This window comes from Grus americana, chromosome 4 (assembly GCF_028858705.1).
Source record: "Grus americana isolate bGruAme1 chromosome 4, bGruAme1.mat, whole genome shotgun sequence".
Taxonomy (NCBI): domain Eukaryota; kingdom Metazoa; phylum Chordata; class Aves; order Gruiformes; family Gruidae; genus Grus; species Grus americana.
The window spans coordinates 36,302,504-36,328,387 of NC_072855.1; the positions used below are offsets into that span (position 1 = coordinate 36,302,504).

The following is a 25,884-nucleotide window of genomic DNA, read 5'->3' on the forward strand; positions in this document are numbered from 1 at the left end:
TATGATGATGATTTCATCACATTTGCAATTTCTCTTCCCTGAGATGTCAATATCCCCTCCTCTCAAGGGATCCTTCTACCACTTCAAGGCTTATATAGGCAGTGGCAAAACATTAACAATCAAGGAAATAGTTTTGGCATTAGAGATAATGTTTTAAACAGTAAAGACCACATCAGGATGCTCAACAGAACCACAACAAAACCTACTAAGAATATCCAAAACTGCATATACACCATAATTCCATCATATCCAAAAACTGACTCCCAAGTATAAAGTCACAAAGACAAGAGTTTAATATTGACAAAAAAAAAGCTTAAGTTAGTGGTATTTTCTTCCTTGAAATAACATACTGGTCATATGAAAGTCACTGAAGAGGTCTGCTTTTAGCTCGGAAGACTTTTACTGTTACAGCTGAATTCAAAAACCCTAATTCCAAATGTGTGATGTTAACACAAAAACTGAAAACTTCAGACCTGGGATAAAGAACAAATTCAGTTGTCAAGATTCTAGCAGTTACGTGAGGCCTTTCAACGCCTTTCCCATAACATGAAAAGTTCTTCAGTATCTTTCCCACCACCATTATTTCAAGATTCACAAGGTTCTTTAAAATACTAATGGGGTTAAATTGAAACCAAGCGCCATATGCTTGTAATGTCTCCTGTGAAGGTCTGAAGCCACCCTGTTTCAATTATTTGGTTATTCAGTGCAGAAAGTTAAAGATCACAGAAGATATAACAGCTTTTAATACTCCATTAATATTATAGATTAAAAATTATTGCATAGTCTTATGCATTTCCTAAAACAGCATTCTCTGGAAATTAAACATTTTAATATAAAAGGAGCAACTCTTTAAAACATGAATTGCTTTCACTACCTCGATCTTCTATCCTTTTTGGATTTGTCAGTACATTTGTCCATTGTTTTCTCATTGTCTCCTCTGCACTTGGGGCAATACCATTTCCCCTTTGGTTTGTAGGTGAGTCCAACACATGAAAAGTGGAACCACTCGATAGGACACTGTTCGTTATCACATCCTATCATTTCACCGTAAGACACTTGGTTGCATAAGCAGTAAGTTGGTTCATTGGGATCAATTGCAAATTCTACAGGTGAAACCTCTCTCTCTTGTTTGGCTTTGGAGCGTTTTTTCTTCTTGGAAGACTTAGATCTTTTTTCTTTAGGTGGCTGATCATCGCAGTCATCAATACCATTTGCTATATGGCACAGATCACGGCTTTCGCTGGTTCGCTGGCGACGAGGTCTACGCGAAGATCTCTCTGGCTGGCAGGACTCCATCTTTGCCTTTTCTAGAGGCTTTTCATTCTCAGACAGATCTTGAAAACACTGAGAATGTGTTTCCATTTGCCGGGCTCTGTTCTCTACCAGTTCTAGCATCTGAGTAACTATTTGAATTTTTTCATCTCCAAGTTCTTGGCTGTTGATTAATGCACGCTGAAGATGCTGCTGCAAGCGTTTCTTCTGAACGGGATCATTTTCTGACTTGTATTTTTCATAGACATCATCTATTTCTTTTAACGCTTCTATAAAATAAAGATAATAGGAATAATTACACAAGATGGAACACGCTCAAGAAAATATAGAAATGTATTTCTAACTGATGAGAAATAGTACAAATTTTAATCATCGTATATCCTAGTGGGCTAGATCAGATATTTTATTCAAGTTGCACGTGGTCATCAAATCAGTGTTAAAGATCACAATCTGTTGCAGGAAAAAAAATCTTAAGTTCTAAGAAAAAGCAAGCTTATTTAAGCCACTGGAAAAACAAAGGATAACCCAAGAAAGGGGACCATAGCTGCTGGAGCACAGCTAGTCCAGATCCTGCCTCCATCTGAAAAAGCAAGAATTTCTGTTGAGAGTCCTTACCACAGTAGTTCCAAAACTCCTGCCTACAAACCAAAGCAATAGCTTATTGTATCACAGGAAGAAACTTAGAATTCATATAATTATTATATATCATGATACATAACACTCCAAAATTAGGATATCCAGGTCCTCTGCCTTCCCCTTCTTATTCATCTAAAGGTTTGGTATTACACTTTCAAGTAGACATAGTGATAGGAGGAGTATGACAACTTAAGTTACACAATAGCAAATTTACAATCAGGATTTAAATCAATTTAAACCACTCAAAATGCTTTTCCTATTACCAAGACAAATTACAGCAAGTTGTGTTTTAAATCGAGGCTGAACTTTACAGAATAGGTGACCTACTGCTTAGTGCATCACAGGATATTTTTAAGCAACTAGTAATGAGTGGCTCACAGCTTGACTTCTAAGTTTTCTTCTTGCAAGTCATGCAAAATAACTGCAGGGATTGCTGTAAATCTTTCATAACATTTAGTTCTTCGAAGCAAGTTTAATGAACCCAAATATGAGATTAACAAATGCCTTATAAGCCAGTCTTAGTCTTTACTCTATTGTTCTATATTGCTGGATTTTAAAATAATATTTCCAGACCTAAAGTTAAACTAGATCTATACATAAGAGACAGAAATTGCTACCGTGTAAGGAAATAGATGAGCAGAACCGACAGTGAAACCTGATGCACAGCATTAGATACAGTTCTGGTTCCTTCAGAAACAACTTAAGGATTTTATTTGAACAGGCAAGGGAATTTATGAATGATACTAAACTATTTACTTCTAAAGCAAGAAGGTATGCAGTACAATATCTCTTCCTAAAGACCTGCATTTCACAAACTGGCTTTCATTTTTAAAGAATTTGTCTGCATTGTACAGTTCCAAAATGATTCAAGCTTGTGCTAAATGGAAGCCATAGATATTATCTCAACATTGTTCAGTGACTTTTTTTGCTACTGACATCTTGAAACAGTAGCTTAAGCGTGAATAGCTGTTTTTTACTATATAGTCTGAAACCTGTATGACAACAGGAGCCAGCAGTATTTTGTTCTGTTCCAGACTGTCACTAGAGGAAGATAAAAATCACTACTCTGCCTGTCCAATAACTCAATCTATTTTTTTTCTCAATACTAGCATTCCAGCTGCCATTAAAAAACACAGGCTTTGTTTCCCTGCACTTTCAGCTGCATCGCTTGCCTGTTGCCCTGACTGGAGCAGGGGGGGATATAAAAAAAGATATCTTACTCTCTGCTCCTGAAAAGTGTGGAGTAAGGTACTTTGTGGCCTGTTGAACTAGAAAGGCATAACCAGAATACAATATTCTGCAGCCACATTATCTCCCACCCAGTCTTTTTTTTTTTGGAGGGGGAGAAAAAAAGTGTAGGTGTAGTTACACAGATTTCCCATATTGGGAAAGCCCTGCCCAGAAGGACCCCAAGCAGTAACTGTTAGCTTTTTCACATGGCGACAGAGAACAACATTCACCCTATGCTGCTTATTTCCTGGGTGCAGCTCGTGAAGGTATGCTGCACACTTTGAATGGATCACCATCTATCAACAAGAGGAAAGAACTTTCAGGTTGACAGAGATGCAAGTTAACCAAACTCCTTGTTGGTTCTTAAGATGAGAAAAAACATCCATACACACAACTAAATAGCTCTGAAACACGTTTAAAAAGAACCCCAAAACACAATAAACCAAATACAACACAAACCAGGGCCAAACGTTCATTACAGATAATCTGATTAAGTTTGGTGGAGCTAATAAAGCGAAAAGGATTTCCAGTTTTCCAAGCGCAGGAGTGCCTTTGTCCCTCCTGCATGAACTATCACTACCTTTTAAGTTAGCTGAAATTATATAGCACTGCTTTTACATCTTCAGACTCAGGCCTAAAATATTTTAATCACATTTTTAAGGCTTTGGGTTGTTTGGGGTTTTTTTTGTAAACAGTTGAAGACTTTGGTAAAGCTAGCAACAAACCTCTGCTTTGGGCCAGTACTGTATTAGTGGCTGGAGGAGTACATATAGGAGATACAGCCTAAATAAAAGACTGAATCTATTCAAGACAGATCTAGAGTATTGTCACCACAGATCAGGTAAGGAGCCTGCCAGGCAGTCCAGCCTTGACTAGCAATTCAAAACGCTGCAGACAAGTCTAGCCCTTCAGACCTTAAAAACACAGAAAACTCACAAAAGCCTGTTCTTATCTATCTTCCTGGGTAATTAGAAAGATAATTGAAAGAATCCAATAGCTATGTTCCGACGTGACCCGTTCAACGCCTGAAAGGCCTTGAGGGTCCCCTCTCCCCCAGAGAGAGAAGGCCTGCCATGAGGGAGGGACACACGGCTCCAGTTCCTGCTCCGCGGGGCCACCCCCCCCCCCCCCCCGCTCCTGCCGCGGCACTCGGCCTCCGTCGCAGAGTTGAAGCAGTAATGCTCTTCAGGAGCAAGTCCCACCTTACCATTAGGCGGTAGGGCAGTAATTAGAAGTGAAAGACACCACAGCTCTGCAGCCCAAGAATGCGAGGCGTGATGGATGTAATTGACGTTTAACCTGCATCTCGGAAGAAGCCACGTCTTTGACTGAAGTTCAGGGGAACTTCCCGCTTCACGGACCCTCTCCGTTACCAGAGGGACACTGCGAACGCACTACGCAGCCTCCTCGCTCAGCGCCCCGGGTCAGCGCCCGGCGGGACGGTCCCGAGAGCAGCTATTTACCGTGGGACTGGGACACGGCTCCGCCGGGACGCGGCACCCCACACCGCGGCGAGCAGAGGGACCTGTAAAACCGATTCCCGTGCTCCCACCTCCAGCAGCACCGCCGCCAGTTCAATCAGCGGGGCTGCCCAGTGGGGGAAAGCGGGGCGGGAGCGGCTCCGCACGGCGGAGCGGGCCCCCGCGCGGAGCCGGGGCCTAGCTCCGGGCAGCGAGAAACAGCCGGCTCCCATCGCCCCCGAGGCGGGGCCACCGCCATCGCAGGGCGCCCTACCTCGGGAGGGACCGCCCTCCACCCGCTCCGGCAGACACCGAGCGCGGCGCCCCGCACCGCCGCGGGCTCAGCCCCGCGCAGGCCCCGGCAGGGGGTCCACCTCGGCGCCCACCCCCCTCCGCCGGGCCCGCCCCGGCTCCGGCCCCTCTGCGCCGGGCGCATGTGCGGCGGGCGGGCAGCAGGCCCCCCCCTTCTCCCCCGCCCGGTGCCCTGTGGCAGAGGCCGCGTCCCGCGGCGGCGCCCACCTTGGCACTGCGTGTCCATCTCCCGCAGCAGCGAGGCGTTCCGCTGGATGTCCAGCGGCAGCGACTCCACGCATTCCAGGTAGTCCTGCACGTAGAGCGAGAGCAGCCGGGCCCGCTCCCCGCCCGGCGCCGCCGGCCCCGCTACCAGCTGCAGCCCCGCCAGCATCATGCCCCCGCGCCAGCAGCACATCCGCCGCCGCCTCCGCGCCGCCCGCACCGGGCGCGGGGTCCCCGCGGCGGCCCCGCTCCGCTCCCTCCCGCTGCCGCCGCCCCTCTGCCCGCCGCGGGCCGAGCTGTGCGGGCCGGGCCGAGACGCCGCGGTAGGGGGGTGAATACACCGCCGGGCCGGGCTGGGCCGCGCCTCCGCGGGGTCCCGCGCCCCTTCCCGCCGCGGTGCCGCCGCCGAAGCAAAACCCACTCGGAGCCCCCGCCCCTGGCCGCTGGGCTACGCGCATGCGCGAGGCCCTGCCCTTATAAGGCGCGGCTGGCGGTGCTGCAAGAGGTTCGCATTCTCCCGCCTTCTCCTCTCGCCCGTTCCTACTGGCTCGGCGCGCGGAAAGGGGCGGGAGCCAGCGCGGAGGCGGAACCTCCCTTAAAGGCGCACACGCCCGCTGTTTCCGTGCCCGGCCGGTGTGGGGTCGCTGTCTGATGGAGGCAGCTGCCGTGGGAGACCACTCACGCTCCGCAGCCCGACGGCGGACCGCAGCTATTCGGTTGCGACCGAGCGCCTCGCCCCGCCCCTCCCCGCACCAGGTGCCCCAGCAGCGCCCATGTGTGGGCGGGGGCGGGCGGTCGTTGCGGGGGGCGTTGAGGCGGGGCGGGGGCTCTCCCAATGGCCGGGTGCGTTTGTCCCTGTGCCCGCCATCTCTGCGCCCAGCCTCACCGAGCAGCCCGTGGACCGGCGCCGGCCCCTCGCCATCGGCTTTCCGCCTTCCCCGAGGGGCAGCCGTGGCCGGCGTGTGTCCCCTGTTGCACCTCTGTGAGGTGAAGGTGAAGAGAGCAGAAATGACGGCCAGGTGTGAGTAGTGCCGGTTTACCTCCAGTGTTCAGTCAGCGTCTGCCGCTGCGGGGTTGTTGGCAGGGCGGGGAGCGGCGCTGTGACCTGGCTCTGAGGACCGCGAGTGTCTCGGGGTCGGGGGGGGCGCGGGGAGGGATCCACGAGGGTCCCTCGGTCGTGCCGCCTCCTGCTCTCGTGGGGTGTGTTTATTAGCACTGATTGACGCCCTTCTTCGGTCATCCCCCACCCGTGTTTATCTGTTCTTCCTCAAACATACTCTGTCCCTGGAGTCGTTGAGGAGTTTATCTCGAGGACGTGTTGTGGCTGCCATGGATTACTTTTGCTCCTTTATGTAGGCCGTGAAACTCTGCACTGTATTTTCAGTCACGATCTTGAACCTTCCCACGTTTTCAGGAGATACTGCAAAAGCTATTTGAGTGAGCAGAAAAGTACAGAAGTTTTACATTTGATGCTGAAACCTTACCCTTTGCCCCATCCTCTCGTTTTCTTGGAATATTTTGGCATACTAAATAACCTGCCAGCACTGATGGCACTAAATCTCTTGAAGCGCACCCTTCTAAGGGCATTGTGTCTGACAGGAGGGGAATGTGGGTAAGTCCTACTGCAATAAAATGTATATATGCATTAAATTGTTTGCAGATGGCTTGTGTATTTCTTTCCCAAACACAGTTGTGAGCTATATCTGCAACAACTTATTCTTGAAGAGCAATTTTCATCATGAGGTGAGGTTTGTACCGATAGCGTAGTGACAGGCTGTGCGCAGGGAAGGCAAGTTGCTGTCAGGTACACAACAGCGTGCTCCATAGTCAAGCTTTTCTTCCTGCAGCAGTTGATAGGGTGAGGCATCTAATTAATTTGTATCCTCCAACTGTAAAAAGCAGTAGTTTAGACTGCTCTTGCCCATCATAACAGCTCCCTGATTTAGCTTTAAATAAAAGCAAAATGATTTGTGATAAACTATTACTTGGGGAAGCTGAGTGACATTTTATCCTGAGAAATCATTACAGAGAATTTTAAACAAGGCGTCAAAGAAGTTTAACCTTTTAAAACCCACTTGCCTGCCAACAAATCTCCCAATTTTGACACAGTATCTTGTCTTTCCCAAGGCTGTTCCCGAATTTGTATCAAATGTTGGCCACAGCAAATATAGTAGGAAACAAAAGTAGAAATACACTTTTTAGCTATATACATTCTTCTACTGGGAAGATGATATAAAGCAGATAGAATTACTAAACAGTTGAGATTTCATCTCTACCTCTCTTTCAGACATTTTTCTGATCTTTACTACATGAATAATAATTGGTAAGCATCAGGAAAAAAATAATCCTGTGGGGTCTTGAAACATCCTGAGGAGACCTGTACATTTTGCAGTATGTTGCATTTATGTTTCAGGAACTTGAAAAAAAAAAGGTGGAGAAAAATATGACATCTGGCAAACTTAGAAAAAAACCAGCATCAGAGATGACTGAATTCAAGGGTAAATTGAAAAAAAACCCAAAAAAACCAAAACCAAAAACCAAACAAACCAAAAACCAGATCCCAAAAACCCCTTCTGTCTTACATTCCTACCTATAGGTAAGTGGCCAGCACTAAAAGAGTACCCATACTAATCCTGTAGATAACATTTCAAGGTGGTGTGATCTAGAGTAGTGGTTAAGCAGCAGCAGCACAGGTTGCACAGAGAGGTTGTATAGTCTCCATCCTCGGATATTTTCGGAGCCTAACTGGATGAGGCCTGGCACAACCTGATCTGGCTGTGAAGCTGGCTCTGCTTTGATGCCCTCGAGAGGATCCCTTCCAGCCTACTTTTTTTCTACAATTCTGTGAATACACAATCTGTGCCAGATGGTTCCACGGCTAGTCCTACAACAAAATTAGTGTGTTGAACCTTGCTGACTTCATCTGATCAGCCCGCAGATCAGCATCTCACGTGATGGCAGTCTGCAAGTATTATTTTCTTAAGACCCTAGTTCATGAAAGTATATAAACACATTCTTAACTTTCAACTCATGCAGCTGCTAAGCTGGTATCCTACATGACAGTGATTTCCATACGTCTGCGTCTAAGATGTTGAGTAATTGTAGCTGTAGATGGATGGCTTTGCCCGAGTCAGCAGTGTGTTGGCAAGTTCATAAAAATGAATGAAAACAAAGCTGTAGGCAGTACTTTCAAAACATTCTTTATTACACTGATGTCACTCCGGCCAAAAAAACCAGGAAGTCTGCAACTCTGTGTTCATGTTCTTGAGGACAGCGTCATCTTAAAATCCATAACACTAGTAAAACCACCTGCTTCTTAATATTGCTTATTGTGACAGCTCAGATTAATGAAGCTAAACCTCAGATAATTTTATGCTACTTGTCTCATTTTTGCACAAATAGATTTAGAAAGTGAAAATAACCTAGTTACCTTCACTTCCATCAGCAGTAAACAGCTGAAACTTTATCTGTTCACTGCTGTCACTTCTGAGTAACTGAAGCCTCATCAATTGAATTCTTTCATATAATATTAATAGATAACACTTACTGTACAGGCAAAAAGCACTACCTGTATACCAGTGCAAAAGGATCTGGATTAATATAAGTGATACAATATTCTTTAGAAAGATGTTGGCTGTTTTGAGGGGTTGTGTTTCTGCTTATAATAAGTTTGAATCTCGTGAAGAAATAAAGCTGAGAAATAGAGATTTCCCTTACAGAGCAGAAAAACAAAGCAAAAATGTTCATTAAAAATTAACATGTTATTTAAAATTAAATGCTAATTACGATTAAATGTTAATTTTAAAATAGAATTTTGGCATCGCTTTTTTTCCGACTAGAAACTATGTATGTACTAAGTATGTATGTACCATTGGTAAAGAAATAGCCAAAAAAGTCTTTTTTAGAATAATTTGTAATATTTGTTACAGGTGGTTACTGTGCTAAAAACTTGCTGTTTGTCACTATGGGGGAAGCAGTATCTAAGGTACAGCAGAGATCAATTAACATTTCCTGAATTTAAATGTTGCCTGCTGCTTTCAAACACTAAAATAAAGATTTAAATTTTGAGTAGTTTTAAGAATGCACAGTAACATTAGAGCAGATTTCCCTAGGAAAAAGAAGCCTTAGCTTGCTGCATGTTTGAAGCTGCAGAGGGGAGAAAAGCAAGAATAACAGGCTGAATTCTCTGGTTTGATAGTGCCTCAAAATGGGTAGGAGAATTTTGATGTATTGGACTCCAGTTTGCAGGCTGATAGCCTCTGCGACCCCAACTATGTTTTTTCTTTCGATGACTGTGAGAATAATCTGGAGATAACAAAAGACATGGTAGAGCAAAGCCCTGCTGTTTGTAGAGATGGGCAGGCAGAATGACTATACATTTCCACCAACACTCTCCACTAAATGGAGAATTGTCAGCTTGAGGTTGACATTTGCAGTGGTATCAGGCATGTGTTATTAGGGTGTATTGCATAAAACCTGCCTCAATGGTTGTCTTCCAAGAGTAAATAATACACAGAAGTCCTATACTGATTTTATTTAGATTTATTTATATGTCTCTAAACTACCCCCACTTTTCATGGAGAATAGATCCCCACAGTTATGTTTCTTTATCATTTCCCAGTACAGTTTTTTAGGAGTCCCGATCAGAGTATTCCCCTTCTTCTTGTGAAAGATTATTTCATTATATTATAGATTTTACTATGATAAAATATTTCCATGTATTTAATCCAAATCTTAGTTTCCCCATTTGCAGTTTTGCCTCTCATCTGTTATAATCCTGATTTTACATACTGCTGTGGTTTAACCCCAGTGGGTAACTGAGCACCACGCAGCCGCTTGCTCACTTCTCCCCCACCCCAAGGAGATGGGGAGGAGAATGGAAAAAAACCCAACCTTGTGGGTTGAGATAAAGACAGTTTAATAGAATAACAAAGGAAGAGAATAATAATGAGATAATAATGAGAATAAAAATAAAACCAAAACCAACAAAAAACCCCCACAAGTGATGCACAAATGCAATTGCTCACCACCTGCGGAGAAAAGCCCCCCGATGCCCAGTCTGTTTCCAAGCAGTGATCCTGCCTCCCAGCTAGCTTCCCCAGTTACATGCTGAGCATGACATCATATGATATGGAATATCCCTTTCGCCAGTCTAGGTCAGCTGTCCTGGCTGTGCTCTCCCAGCTTCTGGTGCACCCCCAGCCTACTTGCTGGTGGGGTGGTGTGAGCAGCAGAAAAGGCCTTGGCTCTGTGTAAGCACTGCTCAGCAATTAGGAAAACATCTCTGCATTATCAACACTATTTTCAGTACAAATCCAAAACATAGCTGCATACCAGCTACTATGAAGAAAATTAACTGTATCCCAGCCAAAACCAGTACACATCCTCAAATCATAGCTGATTCCTGTCCTGTTTCACCTAATAATACACTAGGTGGTTAGATTTTTTTTCAGCTTTCCATTGATAGCCCAGGAAGAGTTTCAGCCTGTGGAAAAAATAATGAAAAACAGCACTATTGATGAGGACAAGTCCATAAGGGGCTGTAATTGTGAAAGACCTACTTAGCATTTAGTGGAGATGCTCAAAGGATGGTAACAGGGTGCTTCTTTTAAGCAAATGGAACAGAACAGATTTTTGACAATATATATTTCTTGGCAGGTATGCTTCTCTGGTTCCATGGGATGAGGAGGATGAAGAATTCTCCAAGATACCAAGAAAAGAAACACAAAGGAGAGAAAGAATGAGTACAAGCCAGATGGGCTTTTTAAAAAGTCAGCTGAAGAAAGCTATAGGCCATAGGAAGGCCATAGTTGACTTTTGTATAGGTGATATTCCAGGAAGAGGCTATCCCTGCCAGAGCTACAGAGATAGTAGCGTGTTTGTCCAGGTAAGCTATTCTTGAAAAGTTCTCTAACATCAGGTTATCCAAAAAAGATACTTCCCTGCAATGGCAGATGTCATCACTTTTGACTTTCCTTTAATATTAGGCTTGATTTATCTGGTGGAACACAAATCATATGGTAACAACCATTATTATTTTTCTCTTTCATTTACACAAGTGTAAGACACCTAAAAATAAGACATGGGCTAACATCAGATCATTTCAATAAGGTGATAAACTAAACCAGTACATGTCCTGAAAACACTGGCATGTGTTTTTTCACCCAGCTAGCCTCATCCTCATCTGTATCAAAGAGCTCTCTAGCACCAAGTAACAAACATCCTGCACTGTTCAGGAGATGTATGTTCTTCCTCATCCAAATGCAAACATTTGTTCAAAAACTGGAGAGGTTCCAAGTTTTCTGCCAATAAACTCTAAAAGAAAACTTCTTCCTGAGCCCAAATTAGTGATCAGTTGGCTTGTATTAACATGGGGAAGAAAGCAGCTGCAATATCCAGCTCATCTTTTTTCTTCAGACTGATGGGTTCTGTTTATCTCAGAGCAGAGTGAAAAATGGAGTAAAGTGTGTCATAGTTTAACCCGGCTGGCAGCTAAAACAGCCACAGAACCGTTCGCTCACTCCCCTTACCCCCCTAGTGGGATGGGGGACACAATTGAAACGAAAAAAAAAAAAGTGAAACTCGTGGGTTGAGATAAAGACAGTTTAATAGGACAGAAAAGGAAAATGATGATGATAATAAATAATGAAAAAAGAATATACAAAGCAAGTGATGCACAGCACAATTGCTTACCACCTGAAACCAATGCTCAGCTAATTCTCAAGCTGAACTGCTTCCCGGCCCACCCCCGAGTTACATCCTGAGCATGTCATGGTACGGTATGGAATATCCCTTTGGCCAGTTGGGGTCAGCTGTCCTGGCTGTGTCCCCTCCCAGCTTCTGTGGATGCCTCCTGGCTTCTCATTAGCAGGGCAGTATGAGAAGCTGAAAAGTCCTTGACTGTTTGGCAACAACTAAAAACATCAGTGTGTTATCAACATTATTCTCATCCTAAATCCAAAACATGGCACTGTACCAGCTGCTAGGAAGAAAATTAACTCTATCCCTGCCAAAACCAGGACAGTGTGCAAACGAAGTTTACTTTGTGCTTTGTTTTGTAATAACTATTTATCTATTGTTACAGTTCTTCCCATTCAGCTTCCATACTTTAATCCCATGGCTGTACCCAAAAGAGTTTTGAGAAGTTGATAGGCCCAAAGTGGGAGATGTTAAGGAATTCACTTTTATATGACATCATTGCTTCCATCAGAGCATAGTGACATATTGTCACGTTGTTTTGAGCAGAACCGCACTGTTCCTTTTTGAGAGTATCCACTCTGTTCAGAATGCCCTCTGGAAGTCAGCAGGAGCTGGACAGCAACCATTTTTCACAGGTGCTATGGAGCATGCTGGCTGGCATAGGAACTGCAGCTCCTTAGAGGAGGGGGACACTCCTCACCAGCTGAGGGGCAGCATCTGGCTGCTGCGATGGGTAGAGCCGCGCGGATCATTCCCCATCATTTACAACACGGATCTGTCTACTCGTGGCTGAAGTAACATGTCCGTCCCTCTTTTCCTCTCCAGGGAACAGCTTTCAGACTGTGACTCTTCCTCTTCACCTACTGTTTTAAAGCATAAACAATCAGTGGATTTGCTTTCTGCCTCCAGAGCCAATCATCGTGCCAAAGAACTCAGGAAGTGTGCAGATGATGTTTAGGGAAGCCAGGTGAGGAATGGTAACAAGTTAATCTTATGCAAATATGTGGCAACTGTCTTTATTGTTTTACTTGAGCCCTGAAGCTTGATCCTCTTCCATTCAAGTAAATAGAAGAATCCAGGTGACTTTAATGGAAAAGGACTGAGCCCCTTTTGCCCACAATAAACAAAGGATTTTTTATGTGCTCTTACCTGAGCTATACACTAACATGCATCCTGTGTGTCTGTGATTCTGCTACTCAGCACAGGTCATGTGAAAAACACATTCTTCTTCCTCTTGTGAGGAATAAACATACACAATTGCACCTTTGTAATCACGATTGTGAAATGAGGGCAGGCAGTGCACCTGCAGGAAGTTTCAATAGTCAATGGTTTAAGAGATTCATAATATTCTCCTGTATGTGGATGTTAATTTTCCTTTCCACCTCGAAGTAAAGGTGGGAGTCATCGAGCCAAATATGTCAAATGAGAGAGAATCTTAGTATAAATAGGTCTTGCCCTAAAAATGTCTCCATTGACTGTGAGGGGAGCCCAGGTCTATTGTCATAGATGTCAGAGAAATTAATTCCACTCCGTGTGCAGAAATGGGGTAATTACATGCCTATAGTTACAGAAAACGATAGTTTCCAAGTTCCCCTGAAAACTTGAGGAGAGTTTTGGCATACATCATTAAAACTCCACACGAAACAGGAGGAAGCCTCATTTCATTTCCCTCCTAGTGTGGATTTTTCTTTTTTCCTCTGGAATCTGCTTATCCAAACCCAGTACAATGATTAATTAATCTCTAGTGCAAATGAAAAGTCACTGCACATAGCACCAGAGAGTAATTTCATGTCTTCAAAATAACTCTGTAGCACCAAGTCACCTGCATTTTGTGTTTCTTAGGGGTACTGCTCTATGCAAATTTTTCAGTGCCACCACTTACTTCGTTACCAAAAATGAGTATTATTCTATACTACTAACATATGAGTGAAGTACACATTTTTTCCAAGAAATGACAGAGTTTACATTTGCTCTATCATTCAGTTGTAATTGTGAGAAAAAATATTGGTTAAACAAGATGAATAGATCTTTACCCTCTCAATCATCGTCTTCCCCAAAATAAACAGAAATGTGACATTTGCTCCAAACTAAGGAAGGTTTTGGGGTAGAGGGCTATTTTCAAAATATAGGCAGCATCTGACTGAATATATTTTGTCTCTTAGACTGCGGTTGTATATGTAAAATACAATATGTAAAAAGGTAAAACACCAGAGGATTTAGAAAATGGGGCAAACATCAGATCGGCTTTCTTCCTCATGACAAAGTATCTTTTGCCCATGTGATTAATTTCTGACAGTGGCATTTAAAACATGTAGTTCCACAGTCTACTTGGGCCTAACAATTAATGTTACTTAACCATCAGTGACAATTCAAACTTTAAAGGGCTGTAGGTTCAGATGTCGGAGCTGAACAATGGATTTTTAGTTGCAGGAATGTTACTGGAGAAAGAAGATACCTAACTGGTAACCACTAGAACCCAATCTTCCATTGCCTTAGGAACAGGCAGTTGTGCTCCGAAATTATCGTGTGCCATTTTCAAATTAACCTACAACATATTTGAAATGATGACCAGGTATCAACATACAACCCATTTTTCTGAACACTGATACATGAATATGTCTTCAGTGTAGATGGAAACCTCTGCTGTCATTTACAAAAGGCCAGCCATACATCTGGATAGTCACATGCAAGCACTGGTAACGCTCCACTCAGGCCAGCTCTACATTGGCAGGTATCCTAGCTCAGCCACATGCACTAACTGTTTTCCTGTAATCACAGGGCTTCAGTAAAATTGCACAGGTTTAAATGCATGCAAGGAAGAGAGGTGGAATTAATCACAGCCTAAAAATTGATACTTCCTGACAGCAGATTTAAAATGGGGGGTGGTGCAGGGGTAACCAGCATAAATGACAATATTTGCTTTAAAAACACATCATCTTGCTGATGGCAATACCTTTGCTGAGGCAGTGGCAGCTAACAGAACCATCTAGAAGGCACACAAATACAAATTAATTGTTGTTAAGCGGACAAAGAGTTTGGCATATTATACACTATGCAAAAGGTAGCAAAAATGCACGTTTTAGCTGAAAGAAAAGCTTAAAAATATTCTACAAAGCAGATATTGCTGTTATTTTCTCTGCAGTTTGCAACTTAGAAAGCTGAGGGATAGATCTGCCTTGTGAAAGAGAGAGGGAGAGCATCAAAACTCTTTCAATGTGTGTTTCCCCCCCCCCAGTCTCTGGACCACTAGATCATGTCTCATTGTCATCTATAGTTGAGATGGGTTTGATTTTTGATGTATTCTTTCTTTTTAACAAATTTGAACACTAACATTTACCATAAACTACGAGTGAAAAAATTTTGTCCACACACAGAGAAAAACAGCCCAACATGTTAAGGTGCTACAGTGCAATCTCTAGGGTAAAAAAAAACAAACCAGCCACCAAACAAAAAAAACCCCACATCAATCACTGCACAAGCTTCAGCTTGTCTACACAAGGTTGTCTGCAGTCATCAGCCTGTACTGCAAGTGCTACCTGCACTACAGAGGGGTGACAGCTCATAACATGTTAGCTTCATAGAGCCTTAGATATATCCTTTTGAGCAGATGAAACTAGGACACTGAGATTTCATTACAGTTTCTCAACCAAAACCAGAGAGAACCTCATAGAGCTGTGCCCTAGTTTAGTTGTTTCTTTTGGGATGGGTTCTTTGATAGCATTTAATTTGAAATCTCTATTTTCCCCACCTACATATAGCTGATCACATGAAAAGTTATGGGAGAAAAGAGAGAAAGACACTCAAGTAGTTCAAGTGGCTAAGGCAGCAACCAAAATGACAGCACAACCCTGGTGGTTTGTCAGCCCTTTGCACATCCTTTCAAAGCTTCCACATGAAGCAGTCAGAGCTGTCATAGCTAGTTCTGTGCGGAGCTACTCCCCGCTCTGCACGCTGGTCTCCTCTGCTTGGCACAGGGGTCTGTCATGGCTGAAAAGATGTCACCGTGAGGATATTGCTGAAAGAACAGCAGATGTTGGAAACCAGTGGGGTTTGTGAACTGTACTGTGCTACATATAGGCCGTGGGCCTGCAGCTCCACCAAAAAGAGACATGTTGCTAGTTTGGCAGGCCTGGGCTCACCGCAGGAGCTTCACAAATACTAAGAGAGCATGAACCAGAAGGAAGAGTTGGCCCTGGGCTATTTGGGTGCTGTTTGGGTACCCAGACACGACTGAAGGGCAGCAGAGGGCTTAATTCCATGGAGCCAAGCACGGTGATATTTTATTTGCTTGACATTCTAGAGGCAAGAACGGCACTGCCTGCGAAATGAATTCAGTTTATCAGCATGGCTAGTACTTATGTGCGTGATTGCTGCAGGCAGCAGCATCTTGCGTAGCATCAGGGAGTGTAAGCATGAGAATCTGCCTAGAGCGGGCAGATAACTCTGGTGGCACTCACGGCCAGCAGTGCCAGCCTTCTATGAGGAGCCCCAGGTGAGCAGGGGAAACCAGGGTACGCCCCATGCAGCTGCGTGTGCATAGTGCCTGCTGCGCTGGAGAAGCGTGGTGTTTGTACTGTCAGCTTTCGTGCTGTCACTCGGATACGCGTCACACTCTCCTGCATTTAACTTCTGCGTGGGCAAACGAACGTGACAAGATACCCTTGCTTCCTGGAGCCGGGAAGGAAGGAAAGCCTTTTCGGGCAGGGACAGGAGCTACGTCAGGCGAGTGCCTCCCTGACAGCCTGTACGTCACGAGGCGCCCTGAAACCCAGCGGGTATGAGGAGATAAGGGGGCGCGGGACCGCGTGTCCTGCCAGCCGGAGCCACTGCCGGGGACATGGTGTGTCCGCACGCGTGCTTTGCTTTTCCTGCAAACAGCTCTGTTGCGCCGGGGAAGTTCCCACGCAGCAGTTAAGTTTCCCCCGAGGTGCTCCGCCGCTGCGGAAGTCCAGCTCGCCCCGCCGCGGGGGCGGCCCAAAAGGGGCCGGAGCCGGTAAAAAGGGATGGCCTGAGAGTGAGCCCCGTTCTGTTGGTGCGGTTGCGCACTACCTGCGTGTCTGTGACCGTGACGAGAGCCCGCCCCGCGCTCACCCGCTCAGCCCAGGGGCGTCTCGGCGGTGAAATGCGTGAGATGGGGGCGGGCGAGGGCGCCGGCAGCGCCCGGCACTCTCTGCCGGCGGTCCGGGGACTTTCCCCTAGGCGGGCGCGGGGCCCGTGAGGAACCAGCGTCCTCCGTGCGTGGCCTAGCGAGCAGGTCTTCAGAGCATCCCGCCCTTATGTTCCCCCCGCCGCCGCCTTATATGAGGCGGCCCCCAGGAGAACTTCTAGGGCAGAGCGAGGGAGTGCTCCCTGCCCCGTTTCTCTGTTGGTTGGTCCCCGCAGACGGTGCACAGACTGGGATGCCGTCTCGCCGCCCCCAGATGAGCGGCGCGGCTCCGGGTGACCGTGATACCGGTCCCACCGAGGGGACGCCGCCGTGGCACCGCCCCGGGAATATATTAAGCAAATTAAGCGCCGAGGCTCCACCCCCGAGTCGGGCAGCTCGAGGGCTGCTGGCTACGAAGCCACGCCCTCCGCGGCACCGCTGGCAGCGCCTGCGCAGGGCGGGGCGGGCGGGGCGCAAGGCGGGAGTCCCGCCGGCGAGACGCCATAGCGCCGCCTTGTGGCCAGCGCCCCACTGCAGCGCTGGGACCCCCCTCGCGTCACTTGGTTCCCCTGCAAGCCGCAATTGGTACATACGTACCTTGTAACCTGCTAGCGGCGGCAGCTCTCCGTGGGGAACTGACGTCACGTACTTGAGCTGTTCTAGCAGCCCTCATAGGAAGCAGGAGTCATTTTTAATGACTGCGATTTCCTGTGCTCCCGCAGTAAAAACAGGGTCAATTTTTCTTTTGGTTTCATTTGTCCCCCTGAGACAATTCTGCACGCCTTCAGTGTTAGTGCATTTGTTCTAGCCGGTCCTCATCAGCAATGTCAGGCAATTAAAGCCCGGCATTGCAATCGCTACAGACCAGGACAGTACCTGGAAGGGAGACCCAGAGGTTTCAGAACTGACAGGACTGCACAAACTCTTCTTGCCACAGCCAGTTCTTCAGAATTCTTTCTTTCTTCCTCTGGGGGTAATGAAATGTTAATAATGCTTATTTACTGGTATGTTAGAATCTGCTTGTTGAGCTGCTTTCCATGCAGAATGTGGAATAAAAATAACACACTTCAACTTTCAGTTTCTATTAAGAGTAGCTACAGACTCATCCTTTAATGAATCACAACCAAACATCAAAGAGGAATAACATTCAAAAATTTTTAAAAAAGTAAGCTTAAGTCAGGACTTTAAAAAAAGGAATCTAGCACCTCAGCCTTTTAACACAGTTACCCTAATACCCCTTGAGGTCAGTAAATACTGTGAGCTTCGCTTTACAGATGGCAAACACAGGTTTTCACATTGCAACACATGCTGCAATTCTCAACCGGAGATCTGGAGATGCCCAAACAGCTAGAAAAGCTGTACCCCAGCAGGCACAGGACCAGATTCCTGCCCCACAAAAACAGTCATTCTGTGTCTCCACCTGAAGAGTGAGGATTTGAAAACAGATATCACCCTTCCTGGCACGAACACAACTCCTGACTACAGCACGAAACTCGCTCCACGCTAAAAGCACGCACCGATTCCTAAGCTGTGTGAGATGGAATTTAACATATTGCATTCCAAATGTCAGGCAGTGCTCCAGAAACACCGAGGGGGAACTCCTGAGAAACCAAACCAGAGCAAAGGGCGACCGAGGGCAGAGGAGCACAGGAGTCAGACGGAGGAAGTTCACCAGCCATCAGGAAGTGCGAGAGCCTTGCAGGCTTCAGGTGCTACAGACTGGACAGCCGCTGCTGTTCAAAATCACGCAGGGTACAGTGTAACAATGTCATTGTGGTTTAGTCCCAAAATCACAAAAGAAATTGAAGTCTTTAAGTGGATATATATACATATACTACCAAGATCCCAGGAATTCCTATTCACTCCTGTAGTACTCAGTCAATAGATCTGTCAGTCAAGTATAAGGTCTCCATTAAATGATGCTAACTACTGTAACCGGACAAGATTAATTCAAAAAAGCACTGAAGACATTATGTTTTTACAATTACATGTCATTATCCAATATATCAAAACATGCAGTTTGTGCAGGTATTTCAGTAACATTGAAAATAAAAGGTAATCTCCCACTTTCTTTGCTTCAAACCATGCAGTACATGGCATAAAAAGGGAGCAAAGGGCAGGCTCAATTAGTGTGAACAATTTACAATGCACTTGCTGTCTCTAGCGGACAGCAGCATCTTCATTTTGCTTATCTTGGCAAGTGTTACCAATGCAGAAACACATATTGTATAGGTCCACTCTATCAGTTTTACAGTATTACAGCTACGCATCCAAAGAAAACAACTCACCCTTGTGGGATTTACACCTTGAAGCCACTCCAAGTAAAGCTTTTCTTAAGGTGTTACAAAGTTATTGAAATGGCTGGAATATTTAATAGCCAAAACCAAAGTACTATAAAAGCATATCCCAGAGGTTTTATTGTTTTAGTAGCAGTCAAAATATGCTTAGTATAGAAATCCATGTTTATTTGAAAAAACTGTAAATGATATTTCACAATATAAATTAAGTCTGCTTACAGAGTTTTGGTGGCTGAAGCAGCTGTGACTTCACTGCTAATTGGTAATTTACCAGTGTAACGCTAAACGGGATCTAACCTGCTAGTATAACGTTAAATGGGATCAGGGTGTCATTTATATTGCGAGTGTTACGAAAACATCCCATAAAAATAGTCAACCAACTATTTTCTCTCCTAATATGAGGAACAGTGAACATTATGAGCAACACGCCTGAAACAGATGATTCAACTTTTTGATTGAAATTTTTAAACAACTTTCAATCATTCAAGTATTATGGTCCCTATATACATAGTTCTATGTGGCTAAAAAAGACATGGTAGACAATTGAGCACACTGCCATCAAATCGTAAGAATTACAAAACTGTCGGGTTTTAAACAGCAAATTGTACCTTAATCATTTAATTAAAAATAGAAGAATTAGGTAGACTATTTTGCAAATAAAACAGCACACTACTGTGCTATATATTAAGGCATACCTTTAAATGCACACTTGTCATCTAACAAGTTTTATACAATTGCTACCAAGTGAAAGGACTATCATTGTCTTGCAAAACTGAGAAAGAAATACAAAATACCTGGAAGCCTACATTTTTAAAGTACAAAATTAACCCTCAGTCCTTGTCTTGAAATACTATACACGGTACAAACAGCGATTCTCTCCTACAAGATCTCACGAGGATTTCTTAAAGCTGGAGGTAAATTCGAAGGTTTTGATTCTTCATCCAGAAGTACCAAATCTTCAATTTCACTACCTTTGTATTTTCTTTTACATATCTTCACAATAACTTTCTTCTTGAGGAATAATTTCAAAGCTTCTCTTGAAGCAATCGCTTTGGCATTTTCCATACTTTTACCACAGCCAGTACCCAAGTAGACAGACTTGCACCTCAGTTCACAAACAATATTTTCTAGAGAGCTCTTATTTTGAGGCAAGTCTGCAAGTTCCTTCAGGGGAACGAAAGCAACATCTAACGTCGCTTTAACAGACTGAATAGATGAGTTTAGAAGTTCTACGTGATTTACATTAGGACTGAAGCCTCCAACAGCAACCAGTTTCCAGGCTACAGCTTTGTATAGTCTGTTGAAAAAGGGTTGTCTTTCCTTTGCATCTTCGCTGGTTAACGGTTTGCACAAAGCCTTAGCAGGGCTCTCACCTGCCTGTGAACCACTCTTGGAGGCAAGCTGCGGTGAACCTGCCTGCATGCCACCCTTGGAGGCCAGCAGGGAAGCACCTGCCTGAGCTCCGCCCCGGGAGGCCAGTGACGAGGGACCTTGCTGAGCACCACTCCGAGCAGCCAGCAGCGAGGCAGCCACCTGAGCGCTGCTCTTGGAAGTCAGCAGCGAGGATCCCTGCTGAGCACCACTCCGAGCTGCCAGCAACGAGGCAGCCACCTCGGCGCTGCTCTTGGAGGCCAGGAGCGAGGAGCCCGCCTTTGCGGTGCCCTTGGCGGCCAGCAGCAGGGAGGTGCCTGCCTGAGTGCCACTCTTGGGGGCCAGCAGCAGGGAGGTGCCCGCCTGAGCGCCACTCTTGGACACTGATGGTGGGGCACTCGCTTGGGTTTTGGAAGACAGCAATGTAGCACTTGTCTGTGGGGTGCTCTTGGCAGCTGGTGGCACTGCTGCTGCTTGCGGGGTGCTCTTGGTGGTCGGTGGCACTGCTGCTGCCGCCTGCGAGGTGCTCTTGGTGGCTGGTGGCACCGTTGCTGCCGCTGCCTCTGCCTGTAGGGTGCTCTTGGCAGCCGGTGGCACCGTTGCTGCCACCCCTTCTGCCTGTGGGGTGCTCTTGGCAGCCGGTGGCACCGTTGCTGCCACTGCCTCTGCCTGCGGGGCGCCCTTGCCAGCTGGTGGCACTGCTGCTGCCACCACCGCTGCCTGCGGGGCGCCCTTGCCAGCTGGTGGCACTGCTGCTGCCACCACCGCTGCCTGTGGGGCGCTCTTGCCAGCCGGTGGCACCGCACTTACTGTCGTTTTCTTTTCAGGTGACGGCACATTTTCACATTTGCTTTCCTTAGATGGATATGAGCAAGGCTTCTCTCCTGACTGTTTTTCAGATGAAGATGGATTTTGCTCAGTAGTACTTTCAGCATTAGCAGGTTTTCCTTCTGTTTCTATGTCTGATGCTGTGACCATTTCTTGATTTGAACTGCAAGTTGACCGGGAGCTTTCTGGATCTTTGCTTGTAGTATCTTTTTCCTGCTTTTTTGGCAATGTGCTCTCTGTTTCCTTTGTGGCTTCTGCCTTCGTTGTTTTCGTATCCTTTCCAGTATCCTTACAATCTTTGCTTTTCTCAACAGCTCGCTTCTTGGAGGGCTCCTCTACCCCTTCTGCAAAACAAGTAAAGTATGTTAACCTCTTTAATTTCTGTGCTATGAAATATACATCTAGAGACAATTTATCTATTTTCTAAAAACTAGCAATTTAAAAGGTATATATTAGGAATACAGTTTGGCTGTAATTTCAAGTGTTACCCTACTATTTCGGAATATTTTAGTATTTTTTGACAAAAACCTAAAAATACTCAGGTGCAAGATCTCAGGTTTTGGTTTGGGTCCTGTAGGCAAGTATATATTCTTGAAGTCCAAACCAAAAATGACCAAAGTACATTATATAGACTATCTAACCTTAAAATAAAAATTGTATTTTGTCTGCTAATATAATAAAAACATCTTTTAAAATACCATGTTAAGAATTTCTTTAAGAAACTAAGTTTCTCATAAAACAATGTCTGACTAGTGTTAAAGGCAAAGTAAGTAGAATACATTTAACCTGGAGTACAATGGTCTACAACATATTAAAAAAGAATCAGCTTAAAGTGCACCAATTGTAGAAATTCAAAAGAAGAGCTCTACACTACCAACAGATCATTTATGCGTTACATTATTTATATGCTTACAGGTACTATATGAGAAAAGATAGCAGAGAGGGCAAACGATTAACAAAGTTTAAAAAGTGAATTGTTTTGACTACTTCCTAAGCCCGAGGCACACCGAGAACATTAAAAAAAACAACATTTTCTAGACTCCTATGTATTGTCACAGCTATGATCTGCTAACCATTGCTACTTGATATGCCTCTTTTCTTCACCTTGGCAACCAGTTCATCTCTCGTGGTGCGGACAGGCGCGCCGGTCACTTGGATGCCTTCGGCCATTTCCAGCGCCTTCTCCATGACCTGCGGCGGGTACCTGGCGGGGCGATAACGGGAGAGGAGGGGAAGGGCGCCGTCAGCCGGCCGCGCCGCACCCCGCCGCACCCCCCGACCCCCCGCGGGGCCCGCCGCCCCGGCCCGCACTCACCGGCAGCCCAGGAAGACGTGGTTGGCCCACACCATGGAGAGGGACACCAGGCGCTGGAGCTGGGCGCTGCCCGCCGCCGGCAGCTCCCCCACGTTGCGCAGCAGGAACTCCCGGCGGTGCCGCCAGTGGTGCTCGGGCTCGCAGGCCCCGCGCAGCGCCTCCGCCCAAGCCACCTCTTCCGCCGTCCGCCCCAGGGGCTCGGCAGCCGCCTTTCCCGCCGCCATGGCCGCCGCTGCCCGCGCCGCGTCTGCCCCGGCTCCGCGCGCGGGGCCTTCCTGCGCCCCCCCGCCAGCGGAAACAACCGCTCCGCTCCGCTTCTTCCGGCCGCGCGGGATGACCTCACAACCGGCGCGCGCGATAGCCTGCCGCTGAGGCCCTAGGCTGCTTTGCGGCGCGCGAAGGGGCGGAGCGAGGGTGCGTTCGTGCCGCTAACGGCCGGAGGACGAACCGCGTGCACCCTGCCCCCGCCCTAACGGTCAACGGGCGGTGGCGGGCCGGGGCGGTGCCTCAGGGCGCAGCGAGAGGGGAGCCAGGACAGGGTTGCCCGCTGGCGATGGGGTCGGGCGACCACGCCGCCCTTCAGACACCTCGCTTCCCTGCCGTTTGAGCGTATTCCGTTATAGGCGTTTGAATACGGCCCACGGATTGGGTTCGGTTTGGCTTTTTTTTTTTTTTCCCACTCTAGATGAAGCCTGAGATTTCTCACAGTGCGCGTGTGGATACTGCACACAAATTGTTGTGTTCAGGCTCGTAGGAGTGTAAGCTTCTGTAGCGCTGCTCACCTGCCATCCTCAGCCCTTGAGCCTATGAGAGACTGCCTGTTTCCCCATCCTTCTCTCACATTTTTGGGATGCTAGGGGAAAAGAGATGGTATGGACATGGTTACCCACTTTATATTCTGCCTGATAAAAGCATTACTTTTTGTTTTGTTTCATCATTCTGTTGACATTCATTCCAGCCTTGCTGAGGTCGGAGTTCATGAGATCAATTTGTGTTTTTACCTCCTTGGCGTGTGATAGGAAGGTAGTGGGAAGGAAATGGGTTGTTGTAGCATTTTGGAGGAAACATTAAATGAGGGGTTCTAAGTATGAGGGCTGCTGGCTACAAAGGGTTCAGATAATTGCTCATGCAACTCGGTAGGCTGTCTTTATGTTGCAAAAGTTTACCCTAGAATTTGATTCAAAACAAGTTGGAGAATTCTGTGTGAAAAAGTAATAAGCATGCTGTGAAAATATCATAGAACCATAGAATGGTTTGGGTTGGAAGGGACCTCATAGACCATCTAGTTCCAACCCCCCTGCCATGCGCAGGGACACCCTCCACTAGACCAGGTTGCCCAAAGCCCCATCCAACCTGGCCTTGAACACTTCCAGGGAGGGGGCAGCCACAGCTTCACTGGGCAACCTGTGCCAGTGCCTCACCACCCTCACAGTAAAGAATTTCTTCCTTATACATAATCTAAATCTACCCTCTTTCAACTTATAGCCATTACCCTTTCTCCTGTCATTACATGCCCTTGCAAACAGTCCCTCTTCAGCTTTCTTGTAGGCCCCCACAAGCTTCGGTCTGCTGAGATGGTGCTTGCTGAATTAGTGCAACAGAGGAGAGAGTTTTGAATTCTGAAGGGCTGTCCCAGGAGAGCTGTATTGATTTTTCCTCCTGAATTAGAAGTCTGTGTTTGCTTAAGTTTTCAGTTTTTAACACCTACATGTCATCACGAAGTGAACTACAAGATAGATTGCATTTAAGGAAGAACTGTTTCTCCTTAAGTGACTTTAATGTCTTACTTCACAGAAATTATTATGTAGTGGTTTAACTTGTGCAAACTTGTGCAACTAACTATGGTGCAAAACGAAGTGATTAAGGAAACTAAGCCAGAAAAAATAGTCCAACACCCTTTTGTTCTGTATCTATTGTTAGAGTACAAGTGCTTTTCCTTCACTTCCTTGGTTAGCCCACGCGATGTTATTTTGTGCATTGGTGGAATAATTCAGTGACAGAGAGCGAGTGAACAGTAATGAGTGGGATGGGACCCGACAGACTCACTATTGTTTTGTATTTGTGTGTAGAGGAAGAAGAGGGCAGAAAGTTTGTATACTCTCTAGTGTGGGTGTCCTGGAGCAATGGGTTTGTTTAGAAACAGCACCATGGTCACTGCCAGTGTAGTGTTACCCATCTGTTTCCAGGCATTAGTTGTATCAGTCCTGCAAGTGGTTATCTGGTAATGTAGGCTCAAATGTATGAAGGGCATGATCTGTCATACTAGGGTTTCCACCTAGAAACGAGGTGGGCCTGTCTCCTAGTCCTCTGAGTCTGTGATGCCATTGACTTCACGGTCAATACAGACCCTAGAAGGGAAGGGTGAGCAGAATCCCTGGCAAACATAGTTTTGAGTTTGCACTCCAGCCAAGATAGTACATGCTGCCAGCCTCTTTGTTCACACTCTTAGTGAACCAGTTTGCTTTCTGACAAAGCCAGCTGGGACTTGCCCAGGCTTGAAATCTGCCCCTCAGGGACAGTAGTAATTCAACCAGGCCTGAGTAGCTGTAGCAGGACCACCTGTACTTTTGCAAAGGTAGCAGAGCAAAGAGCACAGCCTTGAATGCCCTGTCCTCCTCAACAACCATCTGAGCTGTCAAGTGAAGTGACTAAGGACTAGTCCCTGTTGAGCTGGTCATATACCAGGTAAGAGTAGGAGCTGGAGAGGGTTAGTCTCCAGAGGGTGATGGCGGCAATCCCATACACTCAGAGGGATCCCTAGAAGTCATATTCTGGTGTTGCTGGGTGAATGACAGCTCCTGATGCCAAACATCAGAGGTAGGCCTCCACATCTCAGAGCTTTGTGTCCGCTCTTGGTCACCCCAGGTGCATAAGATTACATGGACTCACCTGTGAGTCCTGGGCTCCTTCAGAAGTGTCATTCTAGGGAGTGTTGGAGACTCAGCACAGCTACAGAGCCTAATACGTTATCTGGTCCTAGAGTGGCTCAAGGACTGATGAGAACTTTTTCTTGCCCAATTTTAGAGGACAGATGAACCGAGAGCCATTTCACCTTTTTGCCTGCTGACCATACATGTGTGAACACAAACATAGGTGACAGCTGGAGAAAAGTCA

General features: G+C 46.1%; 3 protein-coding genes across 8 annotated transcripts; 1 reads left to right on the forward strand and 2 right to left on the reverse strand.

Annotated features, from left to right (window-relative positions):
• Positions 1–275: 275 nt before the first annotated feature.
• ING2 (inhibitor of growth family member 2) lies at positions 276–5,327 on the reverse strand. Its single transcript, XM_054823734.1, has 2 exons — positions 5,118–5,327; positions 276–1,541 (listed from the first exon to the last, which is right to left on the reverse strand). The coding sequence occupies exons 1-2, from the start codon at positions 5,305–5,307 to the stop codon at positions 871–873; spliced, it is 861 nt and encodes a 286-aa protein (XP_054679709.1). The 5' UTR covers positions 5,308–5,327; the 3' UTR covers positions 276–870.
• Positions 5,154–12,978, forward strand: LOC129205703 (uncharacterized). Of its 6 annotated transcripts, none has more exons than XM_054823732.1 (4): positions 5,154–5,196; positions 6,529–6,726; positions 10,773–11,001; positions 12,639–12,978. In XM_054823732.1, exons 1-4 carry the CDS (start codon positions 5,165–5,167, stop codon positions 12,657–12,659), a joined length of 480 nt encoding a protein of 159 aa, XP_054679707.1. In that variant the 5' UTR covers positions 5,154–5,164; the 3' UTR covers positions 12,660–12,978. The 6 variants fall into 6 exon arrangements, 5 of the variants coding, with proteins under 5 accessions (XP_054679707.1, XP_054679708.1, XP_054679703.1 ...); XM_054823733.1 differs by lacking the exon at positions 5,154–5,196 and adding an exon at positions 9,044–9,099 and having other exon boundaries at positions 5,730–6,726; XR_008576833.1 differs by lacking the exon at positions 5,154–5,196 and adding an exon at positions 5,734–5,870.
• A 5,058-nt stretch (positions 12,979–18,036) lies between these two features.
• Positions 18,037–23,108, reverse strand: CDKN2AIP (CDKN2A interacting protein). The gene is made up of 3 exons (XM_054825108.1): positions 22,771–23,108; positions 22,529–22,659; positions 18,037–21,799 (listed from the first exon to the last, which is right to left on the reverse strand). The coding sequence occupies exons 1-3, from the start codon at positions 22,992–22,994 to the stop codon at positions 20,136–20,138; spliced, it is 2,019 nt and encodes a 672-aa protein (XP_054681083.1). The 5' UTR covers positions 22,995–23,108; the 3' UTR covers positions 18,037–20,135.
• Positions 23,109–25,884: the final 2,776 nt, after the last annotated feature.